The sequence below is a fragment of the Salvelinus alpinus genome, chromosome 23, assembly GCF_045679555.1.
Source record: "Salvelinus alpinus chromosome 23, SLU_Salpinus.1, whole genome shotgun sequence".
NCBI classification, from domain to species: domain Eukaryota; kingdom Metazoa; phylum Chordata; class Actinopteri; order Salmoniformes; family Salmonidae; genus Salvelinus; species Salvelinus alpinus.
Genome location: NC_092108.1, coordinates 13,777,509 through 13,793,354, shown reverse-complemented (window position 1 = coordinate 13,793,354; position 15,846 = coordinate 13,777,509). Strand labels below are relative to the sequence as shown.

Below are 15,846 nucleotides of genomic sequence, written 5' to 3'. Positions count from 1 at the left end.
CTGTTGGCTCCATTCTCCTACAGTAGCATAGCTCTGTTGGCTCCATTCTCCTAGCATAGCTCTGTTGGCTCCATTCTCCTAGCATAGCTCTGTTGGCTCCATTCTCCTACAGTAGCATAGCTCTGTTGGCTCCATTCTCCTACAGTAGCATAGCTCTGTTGGCTCCATTCTCCTACAGTAGCATAGCTCTGTTGGCTCCATTCTCCTAGCATAGCTCTGTTGGCTCCATTCTCCTACAGTAGCATAGCTCTGTTGGCTCCATTCTCCTACAGTAGCATAGCTCTGTTGGCTCCATTCTCCTACAGTAGCATAGCTCTGTTGGCTCCATTCTCCTACAGTAGCATAGCTCTGTTGGCTCCATTCTCCTACAGTAGCATAGCTCTGTTGGCTCCATTCTCCTAGCATAGCTCTGTTGGCTCTATTCTCCTACAGTAGCATAGCTCTGTTGGCTCCATTCTCCTACAGTAGCATAGCTCTGTTGGCTCCATTCTCCTACAGTAGCATAGCTCTGTTGGCTCCATTCTCCTAGCATCGCTCAGCGGTTTACTACTCTAGCAGTACACACAATTACTGTCCCAGACCCAGAAGAAGTGATGGTTCATGAGTCATCCCATAGTTCATGTTGTGCCAGACACACAGTTCTGCATGAACATTATACTGTCCTGTTGCTTTTACACACACTTACATATTTTATGATTATAACAAAAATGGATCAATGAACGCATTCAACATGTTAGAGTCGTAACATGCTAAATAGAGTACTTGTACGGTAACATGCTAAATACAGTACTTGTACGGTAACATGCTAAATACAGTACTTGTACGGTAACATGCTAAATAGAGTACTTGTACGGTAACATGCTAAATACAGTACTTGTACGGTAACATGCTAAATAGAGTACTTGTACGGTAACATGCTAAATAGAGTACTTGTACGGTAACATGCTAAATAGAGTACTTGTACGGTAACATGCTAAATACAGTACTTGTACGGTAACATGCTAAATACAGTACTTGTACGGTAACATGCTAAATAGAGTACTTGTACGGTAACATGCTAAATAGAGTACTTGTACGGTAACATGCTAAATAGAGTACTTGTACGGTAACATGCTAAATACAGTACTTGTACGGTCTTCTCACAATTCTGAAATTCCTACCTTGTAGAAGAACCCACAGCACATTTTCTGGTCATCTCCGTACATCTCTCCACTCGTCTCCAGACCCTGTCCTCCCAGAGGTTTCAGTGCGGACATTGGTATTTCTACCAGGTCTCTACTGGGTTGGGACAGCACCTCTGCCAACTTCTCCGTTCTTCCATCTCTCCTCTCCTGCTCTCTCCCTTTAGTGGGCGAGGAGGGATGAGCGCCTGCACTCCTTATCCCCGACTCTGCTACCTCTGGCTGTGTCTCAGGCTGCTCATTTTGGTTCTGGGGCTCCTCTGCTCCCCCTGGGGCCCCTCCCTCCTTGCCCTCTTCTGTGGCCCCAGGACCCTCATCATGTCCCAGGTAGGCAAAGGAGGTGACCTGGGTCTGGCTCGGGGAGAAGCGTCGTAGCCTGGGCAGACTGTCCACGGACGTGGGGGTGTTGAGCATCCGTCTTAAGGGGGTTACCTTGAGCTCGCTGGGGCGTGGGGTACGGGGGGTGTGAGGGGTGCTGGCGTGGAAGGAGGCTGGTCGGCGCTTGAGGCCTCCAGGGGAACGGTGGGGGGCGCGGGGGGAACCACCGGCAGAGGACAGGATGGGGGACAGGGACCCCACGGACCCCCGGCCGGCTACGCTGTTGCGCCGGAGCTCCCGTAGCTGCCTGTAGAGAGAGTAAAACTGTGGAATGACATTTTTGCAATGACAACTAACCAAGCAATAACAGTATTGCGATAATTGATGTTACCACAATTAATGAATGATGACACATGGTTTTTGTCTAAATTTCATGCCATTCTAATGTACAATTTATGTGTATTGATTATTATACCTGTGTGTGTGTGTGTGTGTGTGTGTGTGTGTGTGTGTGTGTGTGTGTGTGTGTGTGTGTGTGTGTGTGTGTGTGTGTGTGTGTGTGTGTGTGTGTGTGTGTGTGTGTGTGTGTGTGTCAGTCAGTGGTACCTGTGTGGTGAGGGCGCTGGAGGAGGTATAACCCAGGACTGTTGCTGTTCCCTCATGGCCATGATCCTGTCCTGCTGCTGAGCCAGCCGCTGCATCTCCGTCTGCAGGAAACCCAGGGACGTGTTCAGCCTCTCGATGGAGCTCGTGTACTCAGCCAGGTCCACCTCTCCAGCCACTATCCCTGGAGCAAGACACAGCGGACACGTCTACTTTCACACATGTATTAAACAGTACACATCCTGAAGTATGACTGCTCTCTAGCCTGGCCCTCTATCATTTTGTAATAATGGTCATTGTCGAGACAAACTTGTCAACAGAACAAAGAGCTGGGACCAGGCTACATTTTATTGAATCTTTATTTTGAACCTTTATTTTGATTTGGAGTCAAAGCTGAGACCAAGATGTCTTTTTCAGATGCTCCAAAGAGTGGAAAATAAAAGTACATGACAAAGTTTTTGATTTGATCAGGAGCTATAGTGGTGACCCACCTGCACCCTCCTCGCAGGGGGACTTGGGAGCGGCTCCATCGGGCTTGCACCTCTCCGCCTGGCCCAGACTGCCTGATGGGGTGAGGAGGGGGTCTGGGGAGGACTTGTCCAGGTCTGGGCCCCCAGGGATGGGGCTGGTGGGAGAGGGGGTTATCCCTTTCCGTCTCACCACGTTGAGGAAGGCTGTACGGCCCATCTTCTGACGATGCCGGGTGAACGCTGCCTCCACCTGAAACAGTGACAAAAATTGTTGATTATTTCAGCACATTTTTAATAGCCAATGAACATGCTGGCTTGGTATGCTAAATTATTCAACGAGATGATGGTTCAAATGAAGTGATTGCTGATTGATAACTAACTCTAATCATTTGATTAGACTGCTCCTTTAAAAAAACAATGGTAGACCGTTGTTTTGTTCTTTGTCTGACACAATACCCAATCACCTAAGTAAATGGTGCACTACTTTTGACCAGAGCACTATGGAAATAGGGAATAGGAACCCTTAGGGAATAGGATGAGAGAAGACGCTCTCAGAAGCTGAACTAGCCTGTACCTTCTTCTTCTGGGCCTCGATGGCTCTGCGTTTCTCCTCCAGCTTCATCTTCAGGTGCACCATCTCTGACGACAGCAGGTGGGTGTGGTCTCTGGTAGAGGGTGTGGCCGGGCTCTGGGCTGGGTGGGCGGGGCTTGAGCCCTGAAGGGGCAGAGAGAGAGAGAGAAACACAGAGTAGGAAAAGGGAGTTGAGAGGGAACAGAGTAATAGATCAGAGACAGTTTCTCTACTGACCTCAGGTGTGGCAGTTTGTGCGGGGGGCGTGTTCGGAACATTGAGCTCGGAGCTCTCGGGGGTGGTTCCTCCACTGCTCCGTCCCTCAAGCTTACGAAACTTCTGCTCGGCGAAGCTGGTCATGCGAACCACGCCTCCGCCTGAACCGCCAGAGGATGAGGCAGGGCTGGGCACATGGGACAGGGGAGCGGGGGGCACCGAGCTGGGGCATGGGCTGCTCCTCTCTCCCCTGTCTCTGTTCCTCAGCCCCCTCTCTCCATCCCCCTCTGTTAGGGGACAGGATCGGGTCATAGCCTCATAGTCAGGGTCTATATCAGAGTAGTCCCTGAGGGAAGAGTTGTCCTCCTCCAAACTCTCCTGGATGTCCTCCGTCCTCACGTGGATCCCTGTGTCCACCTCATCCGTAGAGGCTGAGTTGGGGTCGGCCTCGTCCGCCCGGGCCTTAGCCGATCCTGGGTAGTCGTCAGGGTCGTCGCCTGGGTCTGGAGGTTCGGCTCCATCATGTAGGAAGAAGCCGTTGGCCCCGGGCCCCAGGCTGCCGTGGGGCCTCTCTGTGTCGTGGATGATATTCAGGGCCTCTTCGATGCTGGGCGGGGTTGACGGGCTGACGGGGCCACTGCCGCCCTTGCCGTTCTCTGGGAGAACGCCATTGGAATATCTAGATTACCAGACATGTATGATAATTTATTAGACACTTATTCATAGCATCTAACAGTTAACATGTATGTACCATATTTACATTCAGTATGTGTCCCCTGTGCAGACACTAAAACCTACAACAGATCCATCAGACGTACCTGCTCTGGTTCCTATGTGGCTGAGTCTGCCCACGCCCCAGTGCTTTATGGGAGTTGTAGTAAAGTGAGTCCCTGTCGTAGTCCTCCTCGGGTATGTGTCCGGCACTGCAACCCTGACCGTTAACGCTGACCGGCTGAAAGGGGAGTTGGTGCCTCATGCCCCCACGAGGTGTGTGGTGAACTTTGAACCCCCCCAGGCCCTCTGTGCTGGCAGAGCGGGTCATGCCTCGGAGGGAAGGACTCCGACAGGGAGGGGCGCTTGGGTCCCCGTCCAGAGGAATCTCAAAGGAGATGCCCCGAGACCGTCTCTCCTTAGGCCACGTCCCCACACAGCCGTCCACATAGGACATGGACGCCGACCTCTTGATCACACCTGCCAGGAACAAGGAAAATGATTAGCTTGACTCACACAGAGTAGCAGTAGTAGTTCAGAGTGTTCAGCCAGATAAGATAAAGGAGTGTTTGTGATTCTGAGGAGAGGGGTAGGTAGTTCCTGTGTTCTTACCTGAAGCAGAGTCTGGTTGAAGCCTGAGAGAGCGAGAGTGAGAGAGCAAGAGAGAGAATTTTACGATAAAGCTCAAGAGCATACCTCCTGTAACTGCTAAGTTGAACTATGCTGGACCTTTCACAGCATTGTTCAATAAGAGAAAATTAAATAACTACAGGTGATTATATGAATTCAATATGAATTCATACCTGTCGTGTTTTGGGCTGTCAGGTCTGTCCCCAAAGTCCTTTTTGGCTGGGCTACACATAGGACCCATAGTCCTGGATGAATGGGCAGGATCACAGGCTGGGTACAAACAAACACCAATCATTCTTCGGGATTCTCAAGTCAATAAAGGTATGTGACGTGATCTGAGTTCTGGTGAAAACTGAAATATAATGTGATATGCAAATGAAGTTGATTTATCTTCATAATCCCAACCATCATCATCCTTTTTGGCTTTCACACACCAATATCCTTACCTTGTGGGTCAAAGACTCTGGGCTGTACAAACGAAGGCTTCACCACTTCAAACCACCAGAACAGCTCTGCCATAAACACCAGGTAGTTGTTCTGCAACAGGACAAAACACACCATAAACACCAGGTAGTTGTTCTGCAACAGGACAAAACACAGCATAAACACCAGGTAGTTGTTCTGCAACAGGACAAAACACACCATAAACACCAGGTAGTTACTCTGCAACAGGACAAAACACACCATAAACACCAGGTAGTTGTTCTGCAACAGGACAAAACACACCATAAACACCAGGTAGTTGTTCTGCAACAGGACAAAACACACCATAAACACCAGGTAGTTACTCTGCAACAGGACAAAACACAGCATAAACACCAGGTAGTTACTCTGCAACAGGACAAAACACAGCATAAACACCAGGTAGTTACTCTGCAACATAACAAAACACAGCATAAACACCAGGTAGTTACTCTGCAACAGGACAAAACACAGCATAAACACCAGGTAGTTGTTCTGCAACAGGACAAAACACAGCATAAACACCAGGTAGTTACTCTGCAACAGGACAAAACACAGCATAAACACCAGGTAGTTACTCTGCAACAGGACAAAACACACCATAAACACCAGATAGTTACTCTGCAACAGGACAAAACACACCATAAACACCAGGTAGTTACTCTGCAACAGGACAAAACACAGCATAAACACCAGGTAGTTGTTCTGCAACAGGACAAAACACAGCATAAACACCAGGTAGTTGTTCTGCAACAGGACAAAACACACCATAAACACCAGGTAGTTACTCTGCAACAGGACAAAACACACCATAAACACCAGGTAGTTACTCTGCAACAGGACAAAACACACCATAAACACCAGGTAGTTGTTCTGCAACAGGACAAAACACACCATAAACACCAGGTAGTTACTCTGCAACAGGACAAAACACAGCATAAACACCAGGTAGTTACTCTGCAACAGGACAAAACACACCATAAACACCAGGTAGTTGTTCTGCAACAGGACAAAACACACCATAAACACCAGGTAGTTACTCTGCAACAGGACAAAACACAGCATAAACACCAGGTAGTTACTCTGCAACAGGACAAAACACACCATAAACACCAGGTAGTTGTTCTGCAACAGGACAAAACACACCATAAACACCAGGTAGTTGTTCTGCAACAGGACAAAACACACCATAAACACCAGGTAGTTACTCTGCAACAGGACAAAACACAGCATAAACACCAGGTAGTTACTCTGCAACAGGACAAAACACACCATAAACACCAGGTAGTTACTCTGCAACAGGACAAAACACACCATAAACACCAGGTAGTTACTCTGCAACAGGACAAAACACAGCATAAACACCAGGTAGTTACTCTGCAACAGGACAAAACACACCATAAACACCAGGTAGTTACTCTGCAACAGGACAAAACACAGCATAAACACCAGGTAGTTACTCTGCAACAGGACAAAACACAGCATAAACACCAGGTAGTTGTTCTGCAACAGGACAAAACACAGCATAAACACCAGGTAGTTACTCTGCAACAGGACAAAACACAGCATAAACACCAGGTAGTTACTCTGCAACAGGACAAAACACACGCATAAACACACACGGTAGTTACTCTGCAACAGGACAAAACACACCATAAACACCAGGTAGTTACTCTGCAACAGGACAAAACACAACATAAACACCAGGTAGTTACTCTGCAACAGGACAAAACACAGCATAAACACCAGGTAGTTACTCTGCAACAGGACAAAACACAGCATAAACACCAGGTAGTTACTCTGCAACAGGACAAAACACAGCATAAACACCAGGTAGTTACTCTGCAACAGGACAAAACACAGCATAAACACCAGGTAGTTACTCTGCAACAGGACAAAACACAGCATAAACACCAGGTAGTTACTCTGCAACAGGACAAAACACACCATAAACACCAGGTAGTTACTCTGCAACAGGACAAAACACAGCATAAACACCAGGTAGTTACTCTGCAACAGGACAAAACACAGCATAAACACCAGGTAGTTACTCTGCAACAGGACAAAACACAGCATAAACACCAGGTAGTTACTCTGCAACAGGACAAAACACAGCATAAACACCAGGTAGTTACTCTGCAACAGGACAAAACACAGCATAAACACCAGGTAGTTACTCTGCAACAGGACAAAACACACCATAAACACCAGGTAGTTACTCTGCAACAGGACAAAACACAACATAAACACCAGGTAGTTACTCTGCAACAGGACAAAACACAGCATAAACACCAGGTAGTTACTCTGCAACAGGACAAAACACAGCATAAACACCAGGTAGTTACTCTGCAACAGGACAAAACACAACATAAACACCAGGTAGTTACTCTGCAACAGGACAAAACACAACATAAACACCAGGTAGTTACTCTGCAACAGGACAAAACACAACATAAACACCAGGTAGTTACTCTGCAACAGGACAAAACACAGCATAAACACCAGGTAGTTACTCTGCAACAGGACAAAACACAGCATAAACACCAGGTAGTTACTCTGCAACAGGACAAAACACAACATAAACACCAGGTAGTTACTCTGCAACAGGACAAAACACAACATAAACACCAGGTAGTTACTCTGCAACAGGACAAAACACAACATAAACACCAGGTAGTTACTCTGCAACAGGACAAAACACAGCATAAACACCAGGTAGTTACTCTGCAACAGGACAAAACACACACACGAGTTAGATAGGGGGAAAGGAAATGTAATACAGCCAAATAACTGCATTTGTCCAGAAGGTGTCTCTGTTGAGACAAGTCACAGACGTGGCAACATACTGTATAGTGGCTGGTAGATCAATGATGAGGTCAGGGATAGCAGGTAAAGCTGCCTCCAAGCTACCCTGGTTGCTAAGTAACTGAGTGTTGGTGTGTGTGTTATTGGCAGCCTCGATTTCTCCGTTACCTCAACATCTAGTGTATAGTGGAGAAAACTGATATATATTAGAGTGTGCCATAGACACACACATCAGAGTATAATATGGCTTCATTCCTTTAATGATTTAAATGGTAGAAACAGACGAGCTCTGGAGACCTCCATCCAAGAGTCATTCATTTGTTGAGCGCTTTATCACCCACTTCTTCTGACTGGGCCTCTGTCTATATGAATTGGAGGGTCTTCATTGACCACAACCTCCCCACAAACTAAGACTGGACTGCAGATTTCAAAACATTGTTGCTTGGATATTCCCCTTTGGATTGTCAAGAGCTTTTGGACATTGAATTGAGTTTAGAGTGTAGGACACCCACCCACACTGTGGTGGTCTGGTTAGGGGTTCTGGAGAAAGTTTGGCCAGTAGTGAGTTGGCTCCATGCCAGGGCCTTTAGCTGCTCTTCAGGACACGTTCTCTCACTCTCTGCCCCTCCCTGAGACGCTTGTTGCACTGTGACCAGTCTATACACACCCAGTGGTGCATGGTGTGTGTGTGTGTGTTACGTTCGTTGATGGAACGATTGGACCAAGGTGCAGTGTGGTAGGCGTACATCATAAATGTATTAAATGAACACCAAAAAACAAGGAAGATAAACGACACGTAAAGTTTTGTAGCGCTAACACAGCAACTATACAAAAACAAGATCCCACAAACTAAAGGTGGGAAAAGGCTGCCTAAGTATGATCCCCAATCAGAGACAACGATAGACAGCTGCCTCTGATTGGGAACCATACCCGGCCAACAAAGAAATAGAAAAACTAGAATACCCACTCTAATCCCACCCTGACCTAACCAAATAGAGAAATAAAAAGGCTCTCTAAGGTCAGGGCGTGACTGTGTGTGTGTGTGTGTGTACACGACAGGCCAAAGGGGACCCTGTGCCCCCTATTGGTTGTGTTTGTCTCACTAAATAGGAGGTTGGTACACACACACACACACACACACACACACACACACACACACACACACACACACACACACACACACACACACACACACACAGTCTAAGGAAAGGACACAGTGTGCCAACAGTTAGGGGCAGGACCAGAATCCCAATTGGTTCTGACTAATGTTCCTATACTACATGTTACGCATTCTAGCAGTCTATAACCACATTACATGGTTACATTGCATGGTTACATTACATTGCATGGTTACATTGCATGGTTACATTACATTACATGGTTACATTGCATGGTTACATTACATCGCATGGTTACATTGCATGGTTACATTGCATGGTTACATTGCATGGTTACATTACATTGCATGGTTACATTACATGGTTACATTACATGGTTACATCACATGGTTACATTACATGACATGTTTACATTACATGGTTACATTGCACATTCTGTATGAATGAGCAGTAAATCAGAACTCATTCTGTATTATTTGTAGCACATAAATAATCAACAGTTCTCTCATCCTGTGATAGAAAAGGGCAGAACAACAGAGGCAGGGAGAGGCAGGGAGAGGCAGGCACAGAGAAAATAGCAGCCACTTCTCTCTAAGCAGCCTCTGTCTGTCTGTCTTAAGGGGAGAGCTTGGCTAGCTAACGGGTCCTGTCTGTTTTGGAATAGCAACACGCACACGCACACGCACACGCACACGCACACGCACACACACACACACACACACCAATGCTTATTTGACTTTGCGGAACAGTCAGTATGGCAAAATGGGCCCCTCCTACACAAACACACACACCCAATTCATTACTAACCCTAACTCTATGTATCATTACCAACTATATGTATTCTTACCAACTCTATGTATCATTACCAACTATATGTATCATTACCAACTATATGTATCATTACTAACTCTATGTATCATTACCAACTCTATGTATTCTTACCAACTCTATGTATCATTACCAACTCTATGTATCATTACCAACTCTATGTATCATTACTAACTCTATGTATCATTACAAACTATATGTATCATTACCAACTATATGTATCATTACCAACTCTATGTATCATTACTAACTCTATGTATCATTACCAACTCTATCTATCATTATCAACTCTAACTCTATGTATCATTATTAACTCTATGTATCATTACCAACTATATGTATCATTACAAACTCTATGTATCATTACTAACTCTATGTATCATTACAAACTATGTATCATTACAAACTATGTATCATTATTAACTCTACCTCTATGTATCATTACCAACTATATGTATCATTACCAACTATATGTATCATTACCAACTCTATGTATCATTACTAACTCTATGTATCATTATTAACTCTAACTCTATGTATCATTATTAACTCTATGTATCATTACCAACTCTATGTATCATTACCAACTCTATGTATCATTACCAACTATATGTATCATTACCAACTATATGTATCATTACCAACTCTATGTATCATTACTAACTCTATGTATCATTACCAACTCTATGTATCATTACCAACTCTATGTATCATTATTAACTCTAACTCTATGTATCATTACCAACTATATGTATCATTACCAACTCTATGTATCATTACCAACTCTATGTATCATTATTAACTCTAACTCTATGTATCATTATTAACTCTATGTATCATTACCAACTCTATGTATCATTACCAACTATATGTATCATTACCAACTCTATGTATCATTACTAACTCTATGTATCATTATTAACTCTATGTATCAATACCAACTCTATGTATCATTACCAACTCTATGTATCATTATTAACTCTAACTCTATGTATCATTACCAACTCTATGTATCATTACCAACTCTATGTATCATTACCAACTATATGTATCATTACCAACTCTATGTATCATTACCAACTCTATGTATCATTATTAACTCTAACTCTATGTATCATTACCAACTATATGTATCATTACCAACTCTATGTATCATTACCAACTCTATGTATCATTATTAACTCTAACTCTATGTATCATTATTAACTCTATGTATCATTATTAACTCTAACTCTATGTATCATTACCAACTATATGTATCATTACCAACTATATGTATCATTACCAACTATATGTATCATTACCAACTCTATGTATCATTACCAACTCTATGTATCATTATTAACTCTAACTCTATGTATCATTACCAACTATATGTATCATTACCAACTCTATGTATCATTACCAACTCTATGTATCATTATTAACTCTATGTATCATTACTAACTCTATGTATCATTACTAACTCTATGTATCATTACTAACTATATGTATCATTACTAACTCTATGTATCATTACTAACTCTATGTATCATTACTAACTCTATGTATCATTACTAACTCTATGTATCATTACTAACTCTATGTATCATTACTAACTCTATGTATCATTACTAACTCTATGTATCATTACTAACTCTATGTATCATTACCAACTATATGTATCATTACCAACTATATGTATCATTACCAACTCTATGTATCATTATTAACTCTATGTATCATTACCAACTCTATGTATCATTACCAACTCTATGTATCATTATTAACTCTAACTCTATGTATCATTACCAACTCTATGTATCATTACCAACTCTATGTATCATTACTAACTCTATGTATCATTACCAACTATATGTATCATTACCAACTCTATGTATCATTATTAACTCTAACTATATGTATCATTACCAACTCTATGTATCATTACCAACTCTATGTATCATTACCAACTCTATGTATCATTACCAACTCTATGTATCATTACCAACTCTATGTATCATTACCAACTCTATGTATCATTATTAACTCCAACTCTATGTATCATTACTAACTCTATGTATCATTACCAACTATATGTATCATTACCAACTCTATGTATCATTACTAACTCTATGTATAATTACTAACTCTATGTATCATTACTAACTCTATGTATGATTACTAACTCTATGTATCATTACTAACTCTAACTCTATGTATCGTTACTAACTCTATGTATCATTACTAACTCTATGTATCATTACTAACTCTATGTATCATTACTAACTCTATGTATCATTACTAACTCTATGTATCATTACTAACTCTATGTATCATTACTAACTCTATAAAGGTTAAATTCAAAATACCCCCTTTCAGCCATTTGTCCACACATACCACTCAACGAGATATATATATATATAGCACCACTCTACCTCCAATGTCAACACTCCATATCCCTCCCTACCTAACCCAGGCCATGACCCCCCTGCCCCCTTCCTGTCTCCCCAGCCCCCTTCCTGTCCCCCAGCCCCTTTCCTGTCCCCCCTTAGCCCCCTCCTGTCCCCCCAGACCTCCTCCCTAGTCCACAGCCTCCCTCTCTGTCCTGGCCCCCTGGGGCTACCTTGATGGAGGAGTGAACACAGAGCCTACCTTGATGGAAGAGTGGGCATAGAGCATGTCCTCCAGGGAGAAGTGGCAGCAGTGGTTGAGGTTGTCCCTGCAGAACTCCTGCACCAGCTGCAGATTGTACAGACTGTCAGCCAGCGACATGGTCTCCTTCAGACAGATATCTGGAGGGTGGGGAGAGGAGAGCGCACAGGGGCGGAGTTAGAGTTTAAGGGTTTGTTTTCAAACATATCCGAAAAGCTTCAGCAATGCATCAATGGCTTGTTTGTTTGGGGTCACTTAGAAATGTCCTTGTTTTTGAAAGAAAAGCAAAAAATGTGTGTCCATTAAAATAACATCAAATTGATCAGAAATACAGTGTAGACATTGTTAATGTTGTAAATGACTGTTGTAGCTGGAAACGGCAGATTTTTTAAATGGAATATCTACATAGGCGTACAGAGGCCCATTATCAGCAACCATCACTCCTGTGTTTCAATGGCACGTTGTGTTAGCTAATCCAAGTTTAGCATTTTAAAAGGCTAATTGGTCATTAGAAAACGCTTTTGCAATTATGTTAGCACAGCTGAAAACTGTTGTCCTGATTTAAAGAAGCAATAAAACTGGCCTTCTTTAGACTAGTTGAGTATCTGGAGCATCAGCATTTATGGGTTTGATTACAGGCTCAAAATGGCCAGAAACAAAGACCTTTCTTCTGAAACCCGTCAGTCTATTCTTGTTCTGAGAAATGAAGTCTATACCATGCGAGAAATTGCCAAGAAACTGAAGATCTCGTACAGCGCTGTGTGCTACTCCCTTCACAGAACAGCTCAAACTGTCTCTAACCAGAATAGAAAGAGGAGTGGGAGGCCCCGGTGCACAACTGAGCAAGAGGACAAGTACATTAGAGTGTCTAGTTTGAGAAACAGACGCCTCACAAGTCCTCAACTGGCAGCTACATTAAATAGTACCTGCAAAACACCAGTCTCAACATCAACAGTGAAGAGGCGACTCCGGGATGCTGGCCTTCTAGGCAGAGTTCCTCTGTCCAGTCTCAACATCAACAGTGAAGCGGCGACTCCGGGATGCTGGCCTTCTAGGCAGAGTTCCTCTGTCCAGTCTCAACATCAACAGTGAAGAGGCGACTCCGGGATGCTGGCTTTCTAGGCAGAGGTCCTGTCCAGTTCACACAACAGTGAAGGGGCTCCGGGATGCTGGCTTTCTAGGCAGAGTTCCTCTGTCCAGTCTCAACATCAACAGTGAAGAGGCGACTCCGGGATGCTGGCCTTCTAGGCAGAGTTCCTCTGTCCAGTCTCAACATCAACAGTGAAGAGGCGACTCCGGGATGCTGGCTTTCTAGGCAGAGGTCCTCTGTCCAGTCTCAACATCAACAGTGAAGAGGCGACTCCGGGATGCTGGCTTTCTAGACAGAGTTCCTCTGTCCAGTCTCAACATCAACAGTGAAGAGGCGACTCCGGGATGTGTAATGTACTTTATTACAAATGTATCTTTTACAAAGTATTTAGTAGTATTTGAATAACAGTGGGAGGAGGCGGGGTTAGAAGGCAGGGTCAAGGGCAGTGAACATCTGATAGTAGCACACAGAGTCATCTATATATGACTGGGCACAAGTAGAGGGAGTGGAAATGTTTATCTTTCAATAAATAAGTCAACATTCTTCTCTCATCCAACGGACTATGTTGCTATTAACTCCTGACCAATCACGTCTTAGCCTGGCCCTGGGGCATTATTGGAATAGTGGGTGGAGTCTGGCCCACTGGCTACTGTATAAACAGGCTCAAAACTGAAACATGCCACTAATACCTCTCTCTCTCTCTCTCTTTCTCTTTCGCTCTCTCTCTCTCTCCCCCTCCCTCCCCATCTGTCTCTTTTGGGGTGGCATGTAGCCTAGTGGTTAGAGCTTGAATCGCCGAGCTGACAAGGTAACAATCTGTCGTTCTGCCCCTGAACAAGGCAGTTAACCCACTGTACCCCGGTAGGCCGTCATTGTAAATAAGAATTTGTTCTTAGCTGACTCGCCTAGTTAAATAAACGTTAAATAAAAAACTCTCCCCCCTCTCTCGCCATCTCTCTCTCTGTCTCTCCCTCCCCGCTCTCTCATGTCTCTGCCTCCCTCTCCCCTCTCTCTCTCCTTCGCTATCTCTCATGATATGTATTTCACTCAGGTTTAATTGTTCATCCCCAAATGACACCATTATTATTGAAAAAACCTGAACCTCATGGACTCTTTGACGTTGTTGGCCAAATTGTATACATTGACTCCATCACTAGGGGCTAATCTTCTTTCCAATGGAATCATTCTGTATCATATCTACTGGGCAGGATAGAGGAGAAGCTATTCTCTCTCTTCTCTGTGTGTGTGTTAGCTATTCTCTCTCTTCTGTGTGTGTGTGTGTGTTGCTATTCCCTCTCTTCTCTCTGTGTGTTAGCTATTCTCTCTCTTCTGTGTGTGTGTGTGTGTTAGCTATTCTCTCTCTTCTCTCTGTGTGTGTTAGCTATTCTCTCTCTTCTGTGTGTGTGTGTGTGTGTTAGCTATTCTCTCTCTTCTGTGTGTGTGTGTGTTAGCTATTCTCTCTCTTCTGTGTGTGTGTGTTAGCTATTCCCTCTCTTCTCTCTGTGTGTGTTAGCTATTCTCTCTCTTCTCTCTGTGTGTGTTAGCTAGCTATTCTCTCTCTTCTGTGTGTGTTAGGTATTCTCTCTCTTCTCTCTGTGTGTGTTAGCTATTCTCTCTCTTCTGTGTGTGTGTGTGTTAGCTATTCTCTCTCTTCTCTCTGTGTGTGTATGTTAGCTATTCTCTCTCTTCTCTGTGTGTGTGTGTGTGTGTGTGTTAGCTATTCTCTCTCTTCTCTCTCTGTGTGTATGTTAGCTATTCTCTCTCTTCTCTCTGTGTGTTAGCTATTCTCTGTAAGACTGATGTCATGGTGATAAGGAAGGTTCCTGTCAGCTGAGCTCATTTCAAGGTCAGGGGTCTGTCACGCCCTGGCCTTAGTATTCTTTGTTTTCTTTATTATTTTAGTTAGGTCAGGGTGTGACATGGGGTTAGGTTTGTGTTTTTGTATTGTCTTGGGTGGTTTGGAGTGTCTGGGGGGATTTGTTAGAGTGTATGGGTTTGTGTTGAGTGGATGTGTCTAGAATAGTCTATGGTTTAGTGTATGTGTCTAGTATAGTCTATGGTTGAGTGTAGGTGTTTAGAAAAGTCTATGGCTGCCTGATTTGGTTCTCAATCAGAGACAGCTGGTCATAGTTGTCTCTGATTGGGAGCCATATTTAAGGGAGCCATAGGCTTTAGGTATTTGTGGGAAATTGTCTATGTAGAACGTTTG

The 15,846-nt window shown here is 43.8% G+C and overlaps 1 protein-coding gene across 2 annotated transcripts in view; it reads right to left on the bottom strand.

Annotated features, from left to right (window-relative positions):
* LOC139550273 (calmodulin-regulated spectrin-associated protein 2-like) overlaps nt 1–15,846 on the bottom strand; it is a 69,603-nt gene that overhangs the window by 13,494 nt on the left and 40,263 nt on the right. For both annotated transcript variants that reach the window (XM_071361057.1, XM_071361059.1), the window contains exons 6-15: nt 12,548–12,687; nt 5,147–5,237; nt 4,874–4,970; nt 4,683–4,705; nt 4,178–4,550; nt 3,381–4,038; nt 3,147–3,287; nt 2,594–2,822; nt 2,106–2,286; nt 1,161–1,806 (exon numbers count right to left, since the gene is read on the bottom strand). In XM_071361057.1, coding sequence (XP_071217158.1) covers nt 1,161–1,806; nt 2,106–2,286; nt 2,594–2,822; nt 3,147–3,287; nt 3,381–4,038; nt 4,178–4,550; nt 4,683–4,705; nt 4,874–4,970; nt 5,147–5,237; nt 12,548–12,687 — 2,579 coding nt within the window. The remainder of the gene's footprint in view (nt 1–1,160; nt 1,807–2,105; nt 2,287–2,593; nt 2,823–3,146; nt 3,288–3,380; nt 4,039–4,177; nt 4,551–4,682; nt 4,706–4,873; nt 4,971–5,146; nt 5,238–12,547; nt 12,688–15,846) is intronic.